Source organism: Ailuropoda melanoleuca, chromosome 1 (assembly GCF_002007445.2).
Source record: "Ailuropoda melanoleuca isolate Jingjing chromosome 1, ASM200744v2, whole genome shotgun sequence".
Classification (NCBI taxonomy): domain Eukaryota; kingdom Metazoa; phylum Chordata; class Mammalia; order Carnivora; family Ursidae; genus Ailuropoda; species Ailuropoda melanoleuca.
Window position 1 is genome coordinate 205,998,240 of NC_048218.1, and position 14,249 is coordinate 206,012,488.

General features: G+C 64.5%; 1 protein-coding gene across 1 annotated transcript in view; it reads left to right on the plus strand.

The window, feature by feature from the left end:
• The window catches only part of SSPOP, a 51,587-nt gene that overhangs the window by 36,401 nt on the left and 937 nt on the right, over nucleotides 1–14,249 (plus strand). Inside the window, exons 72-102 of the mRNA XM_034649050.1 lie at nucleotides 18–114; nucleotides 220–419; nucleotides 781–947; nucleotides 2,104–2,264; nucleotides 2,448–2,671; nucleotides 2,853–2,894; nucleotides 3,064–3,219; nucleotides 3,732–3,941; nucleotides 4,104–4,271; nucleotides 5,045–5,176; nucleotides 5,277–5,523; nucleotides 5,787–5,939; nucleotides 6,026–6,072; nucleotides 6,266–6,610; nucleotides 6,969–7,142; nucleotides 7,702–7,832; nucleotides 8,079–8,203; nucleotides 8,428–8,474; nucleotides 8,741–9,019; nucleotides 9,360–9,518; nucleotides 9,687–9,803; nucleotides 10,283–10,421; nucleotides 10,561–10,763; nucleotides 10,915–11,042; nucleotides 11,142–11,284; nucleotides 11,395–11,441; nucleotides 12,224–12,441; nucleotides 12,735–12,830; nucleotides 12,983–13,043; nucleotides 13,340–13,470; nucleotides 14,065–14,215. Coding sequence (XP_034504941.1) covers nucleotides 18–114; nucleotides 220–419; nucleotides 781–947; nucleotides 2,104–2,264; nucleotides 2,448–2,671; nucleotides 2,853–2,894; nucleotides 3,064–3,219; nucleotides 3,732–3,941; nucleotides 4,104–4,271; nucleotides 5,045–5,176; nucleotides 5,277–5,523; nucleotides 5,787–5,939; nucleotides 6,026–6,072; nucleotides 6,266–6,610; nucleotides 6,969–7,142; nucleotides 7,702–7,832; nucleotides 8,079–8,203; nucleotides 8,428–8,474; nucleotides 8,741–9,019; nucleotides 9,360–9,518; nucleotides 9,687–9,803; nucleotides 10,283–10,421; nucleotides 10,561–10,763; nucleotides 10,915–11,042; nucleotides 11,142–11,284; nucleotides 11,395–11,441; nucleotides 12,224–12,441; nucleotides 12,735–12,830; nucleotides 12,983–13,043; nucleotides 13,340–13,470; nucleotides 14,065–14,215 — 4,698 coding nt within the window. The remainder of the gene's footprint in view (nucleotides 1–17; nucleotides 115–219; nucleotides 420–780; nucleotides 948–2,103; nucleotides 2,265–2,447; nucleotides 2,672–2,852; nucleotides 2,895–3,063; nucleotides 3,220–3,731; nucleotides 3,942–4,103; nucleotides 4,272–5,044; nucleotides 5,177–5,276; nucleotides 5,524–5,786; nucleotides 5,940–6,025; nucleotides 6,073–6,265; nucleotides 6,611–6,968; nucleotides 7,143–7,701; nucleotides 7,833–8,078; nucleotides 8,204–8,427; nucleotides 8,475–8,740; nucleotides 9,020–9,359; nucleotides 9,519–9,686; nucleotides 9,804–10,282; nucleotides 10,422–10,560; nucleotides 10,764–10,914; nucleotides 11,043–11,141; nucleotides 11,285–11,394; nucleotides 11,442–12,223; nucleotides 12,442–12,734; nucleotides 12,831–12,982; nucleotides 13,044–13,339; nucleotides 13,471–14,064; nucleotides 14,216–14,249) is intronic.

The window sequence follows — 14,249 nt, forward strand, 5'->3', positions numbered from 1 at the left end:
CCCACTCTTGCCTTCAGGGATTCCTGAGAATGAGAGCCGGTCAGCAGGGCCAGGGCTCAGCTCCTGGGAGAGCCTGGAACCTGGAGAGGTGGTTACTGGGCCCTGTGACAACTGGTGAGCCCAGAGAAGCAGGGAGGGAGTGGGCTGCAGAGCCGGGCAGTAGGGCCCTTGGGGGAGGTGGCCGGGGCCCTGTCTTCTGAAGCCCCTCCCTGTCCCCAGCACCTGTACAGAGGGCATCCTGCAGTGCCAGGAGGTGCCTGGCTGCCCTGGCCCTGGGGTTTGGGGTACCTGGGGCCCCTGGGAAGACTGCAGCGTCTCATGTGGAGGAGGGGAGCAACTCCGCACCCGGAGATGTGCCCGCCCCCCCTGCCCTGGGCCTGCCCGCCAGAGCCGCACCTGCCACACCCAGGTCTGCAGAGGTGAGCCCCAGCCCAGGTTCTGCCCTTGACGCTCTAACTTAGATTGGATTCCCATGTTGACCTTTGACATGGACTCATAGGTGCCTTTGCCCTCTTCCATCCCATCCCCGTGGGCTGCCCTCTCCCCGGGTCAGTAGTGGGCAAGTGGAGGAGGAAGTAGCCAGATTCAGGGAGGGGAGCCTGTAGGAGGGTGTGACATTGGTCCTGAGGGGCACAACCCAGGGAGGATAGCATGGGCACAGCTGGGGAGCCATGAGAGGGTGCGCGCCGGGGTGAGTAAGCAGGCGGTGGGGCGAACGTAGAAGTAAGCACCGCGGGCAGCGCAGGCCAGAGCTGGGCCCTGATGCAAGTGTTGCCCCAGAGGCAGGCTGCCCGGCTGGACGTCTGTACCGGGAGTGCCCGCCCAGCGACGTGTGCCCCTTCTCCTGCACCCACATCACTCGGCAGGTGGCCTGCTTCTCCGATGGCTGTGAGGAGGGCTGCCACTGCCCCGTGGGCACCTTCCAGCACCGCCTGTCCTGTGTCCAGGTCAGAACCCTCTCAGCCAGGAGCCCAAGCTCCCCCCTCCCCTGCCTTTCCTTCCTCTCACCTGCAGCCGCTCACCCCTGCAGACCCTGTCCTCTGGACAGTGCCCCGCTTCCTCACGTGACCCCAGGCAAGCATTCAGTCTGCAAGGCTGTCTGAGGCCTTTGCTGCCTGAGTTAGTCAGGCAGAGGTCGAGCTCCCAGAGCAGACAGCTGGCGTGATGCCCCCTCAGGATGTTGCTGGTTCCCTGGAATGGGGGCCTTGCCTGGGCTTCCGCTCTCCAGCGGCGGCTCTCTCTGGCTCCCAGCTTCCGCGTGGAGCTCCAGCGTGGAGCCAGCCATGACTGGCATGTGGCCAGGTGCTCCCCTGCCCCAGGGTAGTTTCCTGCCAGGCTCAGTGCTCCGCACGCCATTCAGGCCATGGCCAGGAATCGTGGGTCCTCACTCTCCCAGTTCCCCTGCCACACCCCTGTGGGGAAGCAGACCCTCACCTTTACTCTGCCCGGCCCCAGACTCCTTGCTTCCCGCGCTCTGGGGACCAGACAGCAGGCAGGTGCCAACTAGGTCTCGGGGCTGTGGTTCCAGACTCACTGTGATGCTGAGCTTTCCGGGTGCATGGGGATTTCGTTCCCTGTCTTCAATGCTAATCTTGAAGCTGGTGTCCAGTGGCTGCCCCCAGCCAGAGTTCCAGAATGCCCTTCCCAGAAGGGCCTGAGCAGCCGCCTGCCTGACGCAGAGCTGATGACACTGCGTGAGCCGCAGGGAAGGAAAGGGACACACCAGGTCACACAGTTACCGGTAAAGCTAGCAACCAGGTGCCTGACTCCTGGCTGAGGCTCTTTCTGTCTCCGTGTTCCCTCCAAGTCCCGCCCTGTAAGGGGCTCTGCTGACCCTGCCTGGGTCCTAGCTAAGTGCTTTATGCAGGAAAGCCACTGGCCATCTCGGTCAAGCTCATAGGCCACTAGTCTCTCACGTTCAAACCCCGACGCAGGGAAACAGTCCCACTTGCTCCAGGGAATGTTCTTCTGGGGCCCAGAGCCCCTCCCCCCTACAAGCCTTGCAGGCCCTTCCTCCCCATCCCCCTCATGGAAGTGCACAGGTGCAGAGAGCTGCCCGGGCCCCGTGCGATTGCACCTTCTCCTCTGCTCCCGCCCCGCCAGGAGTGCCCCTGCGTGCTGACAGCCTCACTGCTGCAGGAGCTGGGAGCTGCCAGCGCTGACCCTGGGGCTTGGCCCCCCATTCTGGGACAGGGTGGTCAGCCCCTTGGGCCTGGGGATGAGTTGGGCTCAGGCCAGAGCCTTCATACAGACTGCAGGAACTGGTGAGGGGATGGTGAGAGTGGGGGAGATTTGGAGCCAAGGGAGGGGGTGATACTGGCTGCCCTGCCCTGCCCGGCCTGACTACCTTGGCTCTGCCCCTTCACTCTTTGGGGCGGAGACCCTTGCCCCCCCTTTCTCTCAAGGTCTGTCCTGCCCAGCCCCTCACCCCCATGCCCTTTCCCCAGCTCCTGTGTGCATGGGCAGCTGTCTTGCTCAGTGGGGGACTGCTCCAAGGCTGCTGATGGCTTCAGTCCCTGGGGGCCATGGGGCCCATGCTCCCGCTCTTGTGGTGGGCTGGGTACCCGAACCCGCAGCCGCCAGTGTGTGCGGCCGTCCCCCGCTCCAGGCAGCCAGGGCTGCGGAGGGCCCAGCCAGGACCTCAAGTACTGCTCCAGCCCAGACTGCCGAGGTGAGGGAAGCGGGAAGGGTGAGTGTGGCTGTGCTTGGGGCCTGGAGTCCATGGGAGACCCAGCTGAGGGAAGGGCTGAATCAGATAGGGCTGGGTTTAGAGCTTGGCCACCAGCCTCAGGTCTGGTCCTGGTGCGCTGCACACTCAGAAACATTCTGAGCAGCGCTTTTCTTTGGCACAGGGGCTGGAGGGTCCACAGTGGAGCCAGTGACAAGCCTTCCAGGTAGCCCAGACTCCGTGGGTCCTGGGCCCAGACTGCCTGTACCCCTCGCATGTGGCCTCCCTTTGGGAAGACAAGCCCAGGGCCTCCTCCCTCCCCATCCCTGCTTCCTGGGAGGCCAGGAGCCCCGGGTTGACTCAGCAGGAGATGCCTCTCCCTTCTTTCCCCACAGTTGGCTGGGGACCATGGTCCCCATGGTCGCCCTGTTCTCACACCTGCACAGACCCCACCCACCCTGCTTGGCGCAGCCGCACTCGCCTCTGTCTAGCAAACTGCACCGGGGGGGACGCGTCACAGGAGCGCCCTTGCAACCTGCCCTCCTGCACAGGTGTGCCTTCCAGTCTTGACCTCTGACCCTGACCCGTGTCTGAACTGTGGCCATCCCCTCTAAGCCCAGCATCCTCCCTCCAGAGGCTCATTCTGACCCCCAACATATCCAACCTCTGAACCCCAACATTTAATACTTTTGAAGCAAATACCGAGTTCTCAGCCTGACATTGAATCATGAATCCATGTGTGACTCTGGACCGGGGTGCTCTGAGCCAGCCCTGGCTGCTGTTGGGGAGCTCTGCCCACACTGGCAAATCCTCACTTGTGTGTGTACTGAATACTCACCCAAATTCCCATCCAAATCCCTGAGCATCCGGTGAGTCTGGAACCACGGCCCCCTGAGACCTAGTTGCCAAAGCCCCACAACAACCAGTATCAGATCCGAAACAAGACCCGAAGGTCTGGATGGGGCCCTGCCGGCCCCGGCAGATGAGGAGGTCTGACTTGGGCTGAGGTGGGGGGGTCAGGCCTGGCTCCAGCTCGCTTCATTTGATCCTGTCCCGCCCGTAGAGCTGCCCCTGTGCCCCAGCCCTGGCTGTGTGGCTGGGAACTGTTCCTGGACCGCCTGGGCCCCGTGGGAACCTTGCTCCCGAAGCTGTGGCGTGGGCCAGCAGCGCCGCCTGCGGGCCTACCGTCCGCCAGGACCCGGCGGGCACTGGTGTCCCGACATCCTTACCGCTTACCAGGAGCGCCGCTTCTGCAACCTGCGGGCTTGCCCAGGTGAGGAGGGCTGGTGAGGACCAGCGCATGCCCTATCCTGGCCCCAAGTGCCCCTGTGCGCTTCCATCTTAGCGCGGGACCCTGTCCCAGGCTCCTGGTATGTGGGGGGGGGGGCTCTGTCTGAACTGGATCCTTCATGTGGCCCTTCTCTTTGCCACGCAGTGCCTGGAGGCTGGTCACGCTGGAGTCCCTGGTCCTGGTGTGACCGGAGCTGTGGGGGGGGCCGATCCCTGAGGAGCCGCAGCTGCTCAAGCCCCCCACCCAAGAACGGGGGTGCCCCCTGTGTGGGGGAGAGGCACCATGTTCGGCTCTGCAATCCCTTGCCCTGTGGTATGGTGGTGGGGACATCACATCCCTGATGGCCTTTCCACTGTGCACAGCTCTTCCCATCTCACCCCTAATTTAACTCCCATGACACCTTGTGACGGTGACACACAGAGGCCAGCTGAGAAAACTGAGGCCCGCAGGGGTAGATGGCAGGATCTGGGCACTGTGCGGGGACTCGCTGTGGCCGGGGCTGAGCTGCCAGAATCCGTGCCCCTGCCTGCCCCCACCCTGCACTAGAACCCATTCTCGCAGGTGTGCCCACCCTCCAGCTCCGGAAGGATCAGCCAGCTGGTCAAGATTTCCGGAGGGTTTGAGGGTTACAGTCAGGAGTGCACCTGCACCTGGGGTGTGGGCAGAACCAGACCCGCCCCCTCCTGGCTTCGGCTCCTGGGATTGGTCCTTCTGAGCTCCCAACCCCGTGGACCTTGGTTACTCTAGGGCCTTCCATCCTCATATCCCCTCCAGGTGAACGTAAAGGAGCCGTGTAGGTGAGCGTGTTCTTAGATGCACAAATTCAGTCCAGCTCAGCGACACTTACTGGGTGCCAGGCTAGGTGCTGAGAACCCCCAGGTGGGTAAGAGGGACTCCCTGTCACACAGAATGTTCCAATCCCGGGGGTCTCCCCAAGGCCCCATGTTTCCATGAGCACCAACGTGGGGAGAAGGACGGGAGTATAGCTTCACGGAGGTAAGAGTGGTTCCCCGGCAGGCAGGCGGAGGGTTTCTGAGCCCGGGTGCTCAGAGCCCTCTTGACTCTGGTCCTCCCCGTCTGCTCAGAGGAGGGCTGCCCAGCAGGCATGAAGATGGTCAGCTGTGCCAACCGCTGCCCCCGCCGCTGCTCAGACCTCCAGGAGGGGATCGTGTGTCAGGATGGCCAGGGCTGCCAGGCGGGCTGCCGCTGCTCTGAGGGTAGGGCGTCCCCAGCCCCCTGGCGTGTCAGAGCGGCTCAGTGGGAGGGCAGGTGGGACCCGGGTGCTGGCACAGCTCTGGAGGGCTGCCTCCCCTGCAGGCTTCCTGGAGCAGGTTGGTGGCTGCGTGCCGATTGGGCACTGCGAGTGTACAGACGCCCAGGGCCAGAGCTGGGCCCCGGGCAGCCAGCACCAGGAGGCCTGCAACACCTGCACCTGCGAGGCTGGGCAGCTCTCCTGCACAGCTCAGCCCTGCCCAGCGCCTGCCCACTGCGCCTGGAGCCGCTGGTCAGCCTGGAGTCCCTGCAGCAGCTCGTGTGGTCCCGAGGGGCAGCAGAGCCGCTTTCGGTATGGGCGGGGCCGGGCTGGTGTCACCTCTCCCAACCCCAGTCTCCCACTACCTGGACTCGGTTTCCTTCTCTGACACAGAGCTCCTGGATCCTGCCCACCGGTGGCATACCCTCTGTGCCCTGGCCCCGGCTCTCGTCCCTGGTCATCCTTGCTTTCTTTAGCCGCCCCAGGCTTGTCCATCAGGTATCTCACCAGGAGACGGAGGAGTGAGGAAGGGCCCTGGGCCATCTGTCGCCTTCTCTGCCCCGGGCCCCACCCAGGTCCTCCACATCGGGCTCGTGGGCCCCAGAGTGTCGGGAAGAGCAGTCGCAGAGCCAGCCCTGCCCTCAGCCCCCGTGCCCACCCCTGTGCCTGCACAGTGCCCGCCTCCACACCCTGGGGGACAGCTGGCTGCAGGGCGGGTGCCAGCAGTGGTAAGCCTGGGGCAGGGGCAGGGCCTGGGTGGTCCGTACAGATCTGCCGGAGGGCAGCACTCCTGAGTCCAGGCTCCTCCCCTCAGCTCCTGCACCCCGGAGGGCATCGTATGTGAAGACATCGAGTGTGCAGGTCTGGCGTTTCATCCCAATCCCACCTCCCCCCACCCTCCTAGCCTTAGGCTGGCCATTCGCTTGCTCCCTGTCTCAAATTTCCCTCCCAGCCCTGTTCACCGCTGCTGCCCCCTGTGCCATGAAGGCTCCAACCAGCCCTTGGGGCCTCTGCTCCTTCTGGCTTCTCTAACCTCACCTGTGCCCTCCCACAGTACCCGGGGCCTGGACGCTCTGGTCCCCCTGGTCTGAATGCCCTGTCTCCTGTGGAGGTGGAAACCAGGTTCGCACCCGGGTCTGCATGGCCTCGGCCCCTGACCACAGGGAGGGCCCCTGCCTGGGCCCTGGCACCCAGACCCAGCGCTGTGGATGGCAGCCTTGCCTGGGGCTGCTGGAGGCCTGCTCCTGGGGCCCGTGGGGGCCCTGTTCCCGCAGCTGCGGCCCAGGCCTGGCCTCCCGCTCTGGGTCCTGCCCCTGCCCACTGGCTGAAGTCAACCCCACCTGCAATGGCACCTTCCTCCACCTGGACACCCAGGCCTGCTACCCAGGGCCCTGCCTAGGTGAGTGTGCACAGGGCGAGGAAGCCCCCTCCCCTGATTTCCTGCCTCGGGAAAATTCAGGGAGTAACATGGTTTCCCAAACCCCAGATTTTGCCCCCCAAATATACATCTATCTCCCTGATATTTTGTCTGGTTTCTTTCCTCTTCTCACCATCTCTTCCTCTGAGCTCTTGGGGATGTGCCCCTTGCCCCTGGGTGACAGGGAACACGGTGAATTAGGACTTGTCTGAATTCTTGCCTCCCTTTGGCCCTTTTCCTGTACAGGGTGTTGGCTGGGGCTGGGATAAGAGTGGAGGGGAGGGGAGGGAGGAGTGAGGCCGGAGGAGCCTGGCTGGCATCCCCCCACCTTGGTCCCTAGAGGAGTGTGTGTGGAGTAGCTGGAGCAGCTGGACACGATGCTCGTGCCAGGTGCTGGTCCAGCAGCGCTACCGGCACCAGCACCCAGCATCCGGAGCTGGAGGGGCCGGGGCAGGCTCTCCCTGCACGCGACTGGACGGCCACTTCCGGCCCTGCCCCATCGGCAACTGCTCGGGTGAGGCCCCGGGAGCGAGAAGCCAGACAGCTGTGCCTTGGCAGGGCTTCCCAGCTCCTCTCCCAGCAAAGCTCCATGCCCCCACGGCGGGTGCCCTTGTCTGCGCCGAGCCCTGCCCTCAGCAGCCCAGTTACTCCCCTGCCTCACCCTCAGCTACTCTCCCCTCCCGGCTCCGCTGTGATTTCCCCACTTTGGAGCTGCAGGCTTTGTCCACTGGTAGCAGCGCCTGGCACAGAAGGTCTTGTCCACCTCCCGTGGTAGCCACCCTCCTGTGTCCCATCTGCCAACCCCGGGAGCACCTGCCAGGCCCCTAGCTCCCCAGAGTTCCTGTCCTCTCCGAGGCCCAACTGTCATGAGCCTTCCTAGAGGCACCCACGGGGGCTGAGTGGGTGCTCGATGGGATGACACTAGCCAGTCCTTTGGGCAGCATGGGGACAGGTTTGCCCTCTCACAGGGAGACCCCAAGGGGCCTTGAGTGGATCGTGTACTGTGTGCTCCGGGCTTGGGGGGGTGGAAAGTGTCTCTGGGCGTCCCCCCACCAGCCTCTGCTCCCCCGCAGAGGACAGCTGCACACCTCCCTTTGAGTTCCAGGCCTGTGGGTCCCCCTGTGCCGGGCTCTGCGCCACACACCTGAGCCATCAGCTCTGCCAGGACCGGCCGCCCTGCCAGCCTGGCTGCTACTGCCCTGCGGTGAGGGGCAGAGCTGGGGGAGACACCACCGGAGGAGGGGGGCTCTGTCCACACTCCTACCTTCCCCCCCCATCATGCCTGTGGCGACACCCCTTCGCATGATGCCTCTTAAGAGTCCCTCACGTTCTGCCTCGTGCCCACGTGCTCAGCAGATCATCACACGCACCCGCCCTGAGCAGACACAGTAGTGGCACGAGGGTACAGAGACGGCTGCCACACAGCCCTGTCCCTCTGTCCCCTTCTCAGGGGCTGCTGGAGCAGGCCGGGGGCTGCATTCCCCCAGAGCAGTGTAGCTGCCTGCACCTCACAGAAGAGGGAGCCAGGGTGACCCTGGCCCCCGGGGACCGCCTGCACCTGGGCTGCAAAGAGTGGTGAGTGATGGGGGTGGGGAGGCGGCGTCAGAGGGCTGGGGTCAGGGAATGGGGGGAAGGAGGCCCCACAGGGAAATGCCCCAGGCCCGGGCCCAACCCCAGCCCCAACCTCATTCTGCTCCAAATGAGCCCAGAGCTCAGGTCACCCCTGCATCAGTCCCCCAACCACCGCTCTGGGCTGAGTCTTGCCTCGGCAATCCCACCCCAGCCACCCTCTCCCACAGTGAATGCCAGCGTGGGGAGCTGCAGTGCACCAGCCAGGGCTGTCAAGGTAACTCTGGACTTGAGAGACCCACCGTCCCATTTGCCCAGGACTGGGGGGTTTCCCGAATCTGGAACTCTTAGTGCTAGGACCTGGACAGTCCCAGACAAACCAGGACAATGGGTCACCCTACCCTGGCTCCCTGACACCTCCTACAGCCTTTTCTGTTTCCAGTCCTTCCTGGTCATACCTGGGGCTCCTCCCTCCCCATCCACTGGGATTCGTGGTCTGGGGGAGGGTCCCTGGGAAGGCTGCCCACTCGCTGCCCTTCCTAGGTTTTCTGCCTCTGAGTGGGTGGTCCGAATGGTCACCCTGTGGGCCCTGCCTGCCCCCTGGCGTGCTGGCCCCTGCCTCCAGGACTGCCCTAGAGGAGCGCTGGTCTCAGCACCCCACTGGCCTCTCCCCGACTTTGGCCCCCTCGCTGGCTTCGGAGCAGCACCGCCATCGCCTCTGTTTGGACCCTGAGACGGGGAGGCCATGGGCTGGGGACCCAGACCTCTGCACCGCACCACTCAGCCAGCAGCGCCTCTGTCCGGACCCTGGGGCCTGCCATGGTAATGAGGAGGGGCAGAGACCAATCGGGCAGGAGGGAGCCTGAAATGAGAGTGGTGGGGGGACCTGGCCAGGTAGGGCTGGGCCATGTTGTTTATTTCAGTAGCCAGGTGAGCAGGCCTGCTAAGCCTCCTGCTTGCTTCCAGGGCCTGCTGGATTTCACGACGGGTGGGCCAGCAGCAGAGAGCATCCATGCAGCTGCTGAAAAGAGGAGGAAGGGGGGTCCGAGGGGCTCAGGGCATGTCAGAGTGTCTGCAGGCCTAGAGCCCAAGGCCTTGGCGTGGAAGCAAGAGGCAGAGGGGAGGTGGGCCCTGGGTACTGACTTCCATTTTATCTCCCCAGACTTATGCCAGTGGAGTCCTTGGGGGCCTTGGAGCCCCTGCCAGGTGCCCTGCAGTGGGGGTTTCCGGCTACGCTGGAGAAAGGCAGGGGGCCCCCCTGGAGGGGGCTGCCAGGGGCCATGGGCTCAGACTGAGAGCTGCAACGTGGGGCCCTGCCCAGGTAACCCCCATGGTGGCATCTGGGGGAGGGGCCAGGGACTGTAACATACAAGATAGCGCCTGAGGGGATGTTGCCTCTGCTCCTGGAGGCACGCCGTGGAGGGCAGGCTGCTGTCCTGGGAGCCCAAGAGTTGGCCCCCGACACAGACTCCTACCTTCTGGTCCTCAGGGGAGAGCTGCGAAGCCCGGGACACTGTGCCCACCCTTGACTGTGCCAACCGATGCCCCAGAAGCTGCGCTGACCTCTGGGACCGTGTACAGTGTCTGCAGGGACCGTGCCGCCCAGGTGGCCACGCCATGCCCGCGGCCCAGCCTGGGCACCTTAGGGCCTCTGACCAGGGCATCCTGCTTCGCTGCCTCCTGCTTCGAGAGAGCATGAGACCTGTGGGTGGGGGGGCATGCTCGTGTACTGGATCATGGGTGATAGGGCAGTAAAGTCGATCCTTGGGTCACTTTCGGCAACCAGGTAGGGCTCCTGCATAGAGTGAGCCTTAGCCAAGATGGGCTGTGTCTGTGAGGACGCTCTCAGGCAGCCTCAAGGGTTCCTGGGGTGGTGCCCACACAGGGTGGGCTACAGCGCCCCCTTCCTGTGCTCCAGCGGTGGAAACAGCATGGAGACCAAGTCAAATGGGGACTGGGGGTGGAGGTGAGGGGAGGGGGCTCCAGTGTCAGCCTGAGGCTTTGGACTCCGTCTGGCTGCCAGAGGGATCCTTTGTGTGTGCCGGCTGAGAACCGAATCCTGCTTGTCCTCCCCACCCCCCCCAGGCTGCCGCTGCCCACCTGGCCAACTGATACAGGATGGGCACTGTGTGCCCATCTCCTCCTGCCGCTGTGGCCTTCCCAGCCCCAATGCCTCATGGGTGGTGGCCCCAGCCGAGGTGGCACAGCTGGACTGCAAAAACTGGTATGACTGCCCACTGGTGGCCGGTGGGGGGCGCTGGGGAGCTTTAGGTAGGAGGCTTGGGGCAGGTGAGGGTTATGGGCATTACTGGGCAACAAAGGCTCTGTTCCCCTTGACTCGTGCCCTGGACCCCTGTTCACAGCACCTGTATCAACGGGTCCCTGATGTGCCCACACCACGAGTGCCCGGTCCGTGGGCCCTGGTCGGCGTGGAGCAGCTGCTCTGCTCCCTGTGGCGGGGGCACTATGGAGCGACATCGGAGCTGTGAGGAGGGTCCTGCGGGGGTACCATGCCAGGCCCGGGACACAGAGCAACGGCAGGAATGTAACCTGCAGCCCTGCCCTGGTGAGCACCTGGGGTGGCGGGTACCCGCCCTTCCCTCTAGTGCTGCTCAGGCCCCCCGTCCCAGCTGGCGTGCATTCACCAGGGCAGGGGAACGAATGTGAGGCAGTCCCTTCCCCGGGACTCCACCTCACTGTCCGTGCGCGCCCCCCAGACTGCCTACCTGGCCAGGTGCTCAGAGCCTGTGCCTCCACGTGCCCGCGCCTCTGCTCGCACCTGCAGCCTGGCGCCCTCTGTGAACAGGAACCCTGCCAGCTGGGCTGTGGCTGCCCTGGACAGCAGGTACATCCAGATGCCGTGTCCTGACCCCCGTAGCGGGAGCGGGCAGGTGTGCATGGGGAGAAGTGGGTCTGATTATAACCGGAGACTGCACTGCCCCAGCTGCTGCACAATGGCACGTGTGTGCCCCCCGCTGAGTGCCCCTGCACCCAGATCTCTCTGCCGTGGGGGCTGACCTTGCCCCTTGAAGAGCAGGCCCGGGAGCTTCCCGCGGGGACTGTGCTCACCTGGAACTGTACCCGCTGGTGAGGGCCTGAAGGCTGGGGTGGGGAGGGGGCAGAGGGCAGGGCTGCTGAGAACGGGGGTGGGGAGCAGGGCCTGGGAGGCATCCGAACCCATGTTTCTGTCTTCCCAGTGTCTGCCAAGATGGAGCCTTCAACTGCTCCCTAGCCGACTGTCATGGTGAGATGTGGCTGTCTAGGCCCCCCGCCGGCTGGTCCTTCCAAAGCCGGGGGCAGGGTTTGGCCCTGCCAAGGGCAGAGGCAATGCTATCTCTTTCAAGAAGCCCCTTCCCTGCTCTGTCCACATGGGTGTCGGGGGCATTCCTGTGTGCGCACAGAGCAGGGCTGTGAGCGATGCAGGAAATGGAGGGCTTTTTCCCTGAAGAGGAGGAAACAAATGTTGAGGGGGTGAGCTAACACAGGACCCTGTCTGGCAGTCCCCCAGGCAGGTGATGTCTGCCCTGTGCTGTTTTGCCCCCATGTGGTCAAAGTCAACAGGCCTTTGCTAAGGGCTCCCCTGGGCCCAGCCCTGGCACACTGGGCTCTGTGTGGATTCAGAGACACACAGGTATGGTGAGCCCTGGGCACCCCAGCCTGGCTGCTGAGGGCAGACTCACCCACCAGAACAGAGACAGGAGATGGTTTCTGGTCTACTGACAAGCAGGCTGCACCCACGGGATGGGAAATCGGTGCCACAAGAGAGATCAAGGTGGACAGGACTAGTCAGGGGAGGCTTCCTGGAGAAGGCAAGACTCGATTTAGGCCCCACTAGTATTTGGGAAGCTGGACAAGAGCAGAGGGCTGTGTTTGGAGGCCTAGACGTGCAGAGGCTGTTGGAACCAAGTGGGCAGCGTTGGGGAGGGAGGAGGGACGCTAGGGGTGCCTGGCACGGGAAGGGGGAGAACTGAGGCTGGACCCAAGGCTGACCTGAGTGGTGTGGGGCGTGCGGGTCTTCCCTGGCAGAGTGCCCCTCCGGGGAAATGTGGCAGCAGGTGCCCCCTGGGAAGCTGGGGCCGTGTGAGCGGACGTGCCGGGAGCCCAACGCCACGGAGACTTGGGGCAACTGCAGTGCGGGGCCGGCCCCGGGCTGCGTGTGCCAGCACGGGCACTTGCGCAACCAGGCGGGCCTCTGCGTGCCCGCACACCACTGCGAGTGCTGGCACCATGGGCGTCTCCACCCGGTGAGACACCACAGCCCCTCTGTGCCACCCGGCCCTCCTCAACCTGGGCCTCCCTCCTGTCCATGGGCTCCTCCCCCTATGCCAGGGCCTGCAGCAGCAGAGCGCAGCTGGGCCATCGCCCATCCCATGGGGACAGTCTCTGGGCTCCATTGTCCCACCTCCCTCCTGAAACTCCTGTGGCTACTTCAGTCTCTGGCCGCTGGTTTCAGGGAGGGGGTCGTAGGGTAGAAAAGCCTAACCAGCAGAGGGATGGACATGGAGACGGAGAGGAGAATCCCCCTCATTCTCCCCAGCCCGGATCCGAATGGCAGGAGGCCTGTGAGAGCTGCCGCTGCCTCCGTGGGAGAAGTGTCTGCACCCAGCACTGCGCCCCCCTCACCTGTGCCCAGGTACCCACCAGCAGCCCGGCTGCCCTCTCAGAGCGGCTGCCTGGGTTCCTTCCTGGGTCTCTCCCCAGAGGCTGGTCTTAGGGTCTCGAGCAGGCAGTGCCAGGGCCCAGGGGCCATCCTTCTGAGTGGGCTGGGGACTGCTCCCTCTGCAGGGCGAGGTGATCATGCAGGAACCAGGGAGCTGCTGTCCCACTTGCCGCCAAGAGACTCTGGGTATGCGGGGGACCTGGGGACTTCCCGCCATGCCTCTCCCTGCTCTGAGCCCTTCTCCCAAACTTCCCCCATGCCCACCCTAGGAGGCCTGCCTTCCCCAGTGCTGCCAACCATGGGGATTAGTGGAGTGGGGACCCCCAGTGCTGCCTCATGGCGCCTGGCTGCCCCTGCCCCAACAGCCGCAGGTGCCCCTCAGGTCCGCGCACTGCTGTCCCTTTCACATAGAGCCCCCTTGTGTTGGCCTTCTCTCTCTGCCCTGCCCCCACCTGCTGCACTCATCCACTCCTCCCCCACAGAGGAGCAGCCAGCCTCCTGCCAGCATCTCACTGAGCTGCGCAACCTCACCAAGGGCCCCTGCTACCTGGAGCAGGTAGAAGTGAGCTACTGCAGTGGGCACTGCCCATCCAGCACCAACGTCATGCCTGAGGTGAGCGAGGGGGCTGCCGCGCACCCTTGAGGGCCTGCCACTGCCAGCCTAGACCTGGGCAAGGCCTGGGGGACGTAAGGGACAAGGTCAGTCTCAAGGGGATACACATCAGAGCCAGGGGTGACTTTTCACCAAGGTGGTGGCCTCCACCTGCTGCTTGGCCCTGTGACCCTCTGGGGGGCTTGGGCTCCAGAACCTGCTGCAGGCCTCCACCCCTGCCAGGGGCGTCTTCTCCTGCTGTCGGCCCACCAGGGCATGAACAGGAAAGGCATAAATTAGGAGCTAAGTTAGGCTCTGAAATCACAGCCCCGCCCACAGTGAGAAGTTCCGTGGGACAGACCGTTCATGCACAGCCTGGTCCCAGACGTTCCTGGGAAGGCATTATGAGCATGCCCGGGCAGACGGACAGAGCTCGGCCCTGCACTTGCTCTCCTCCGATCCAGACGGCCCAACCCTCCTCCTCCCCCACTGGGCTGCCCGGCTTGGCGAGGACTACTGGGATCCGGCCCTCCCCCCATGGGAAAGGCCACGAGAGGGAAGGCGGGTGGTTTGGGCAAACGCGTCTGGCCCCAGTTCAGCCGCGCCCTCCCGCAGGAGCCGTACCTGCAGAGCCAGTGCGGCTGCTGTAGCTACAGCCTGGACCCCGACAGCCCGGTGCGGATCCTGACCCTGCGCTGTCCCGGCGGCCGCACGGAGCCGGTGGTGCTGCCGGCCATCCGCAGCTGCCAGTGCAGCGCCTGCTTGGGTGGGTCTGGGCGGGGCCGGGGACAGGCGGGGGG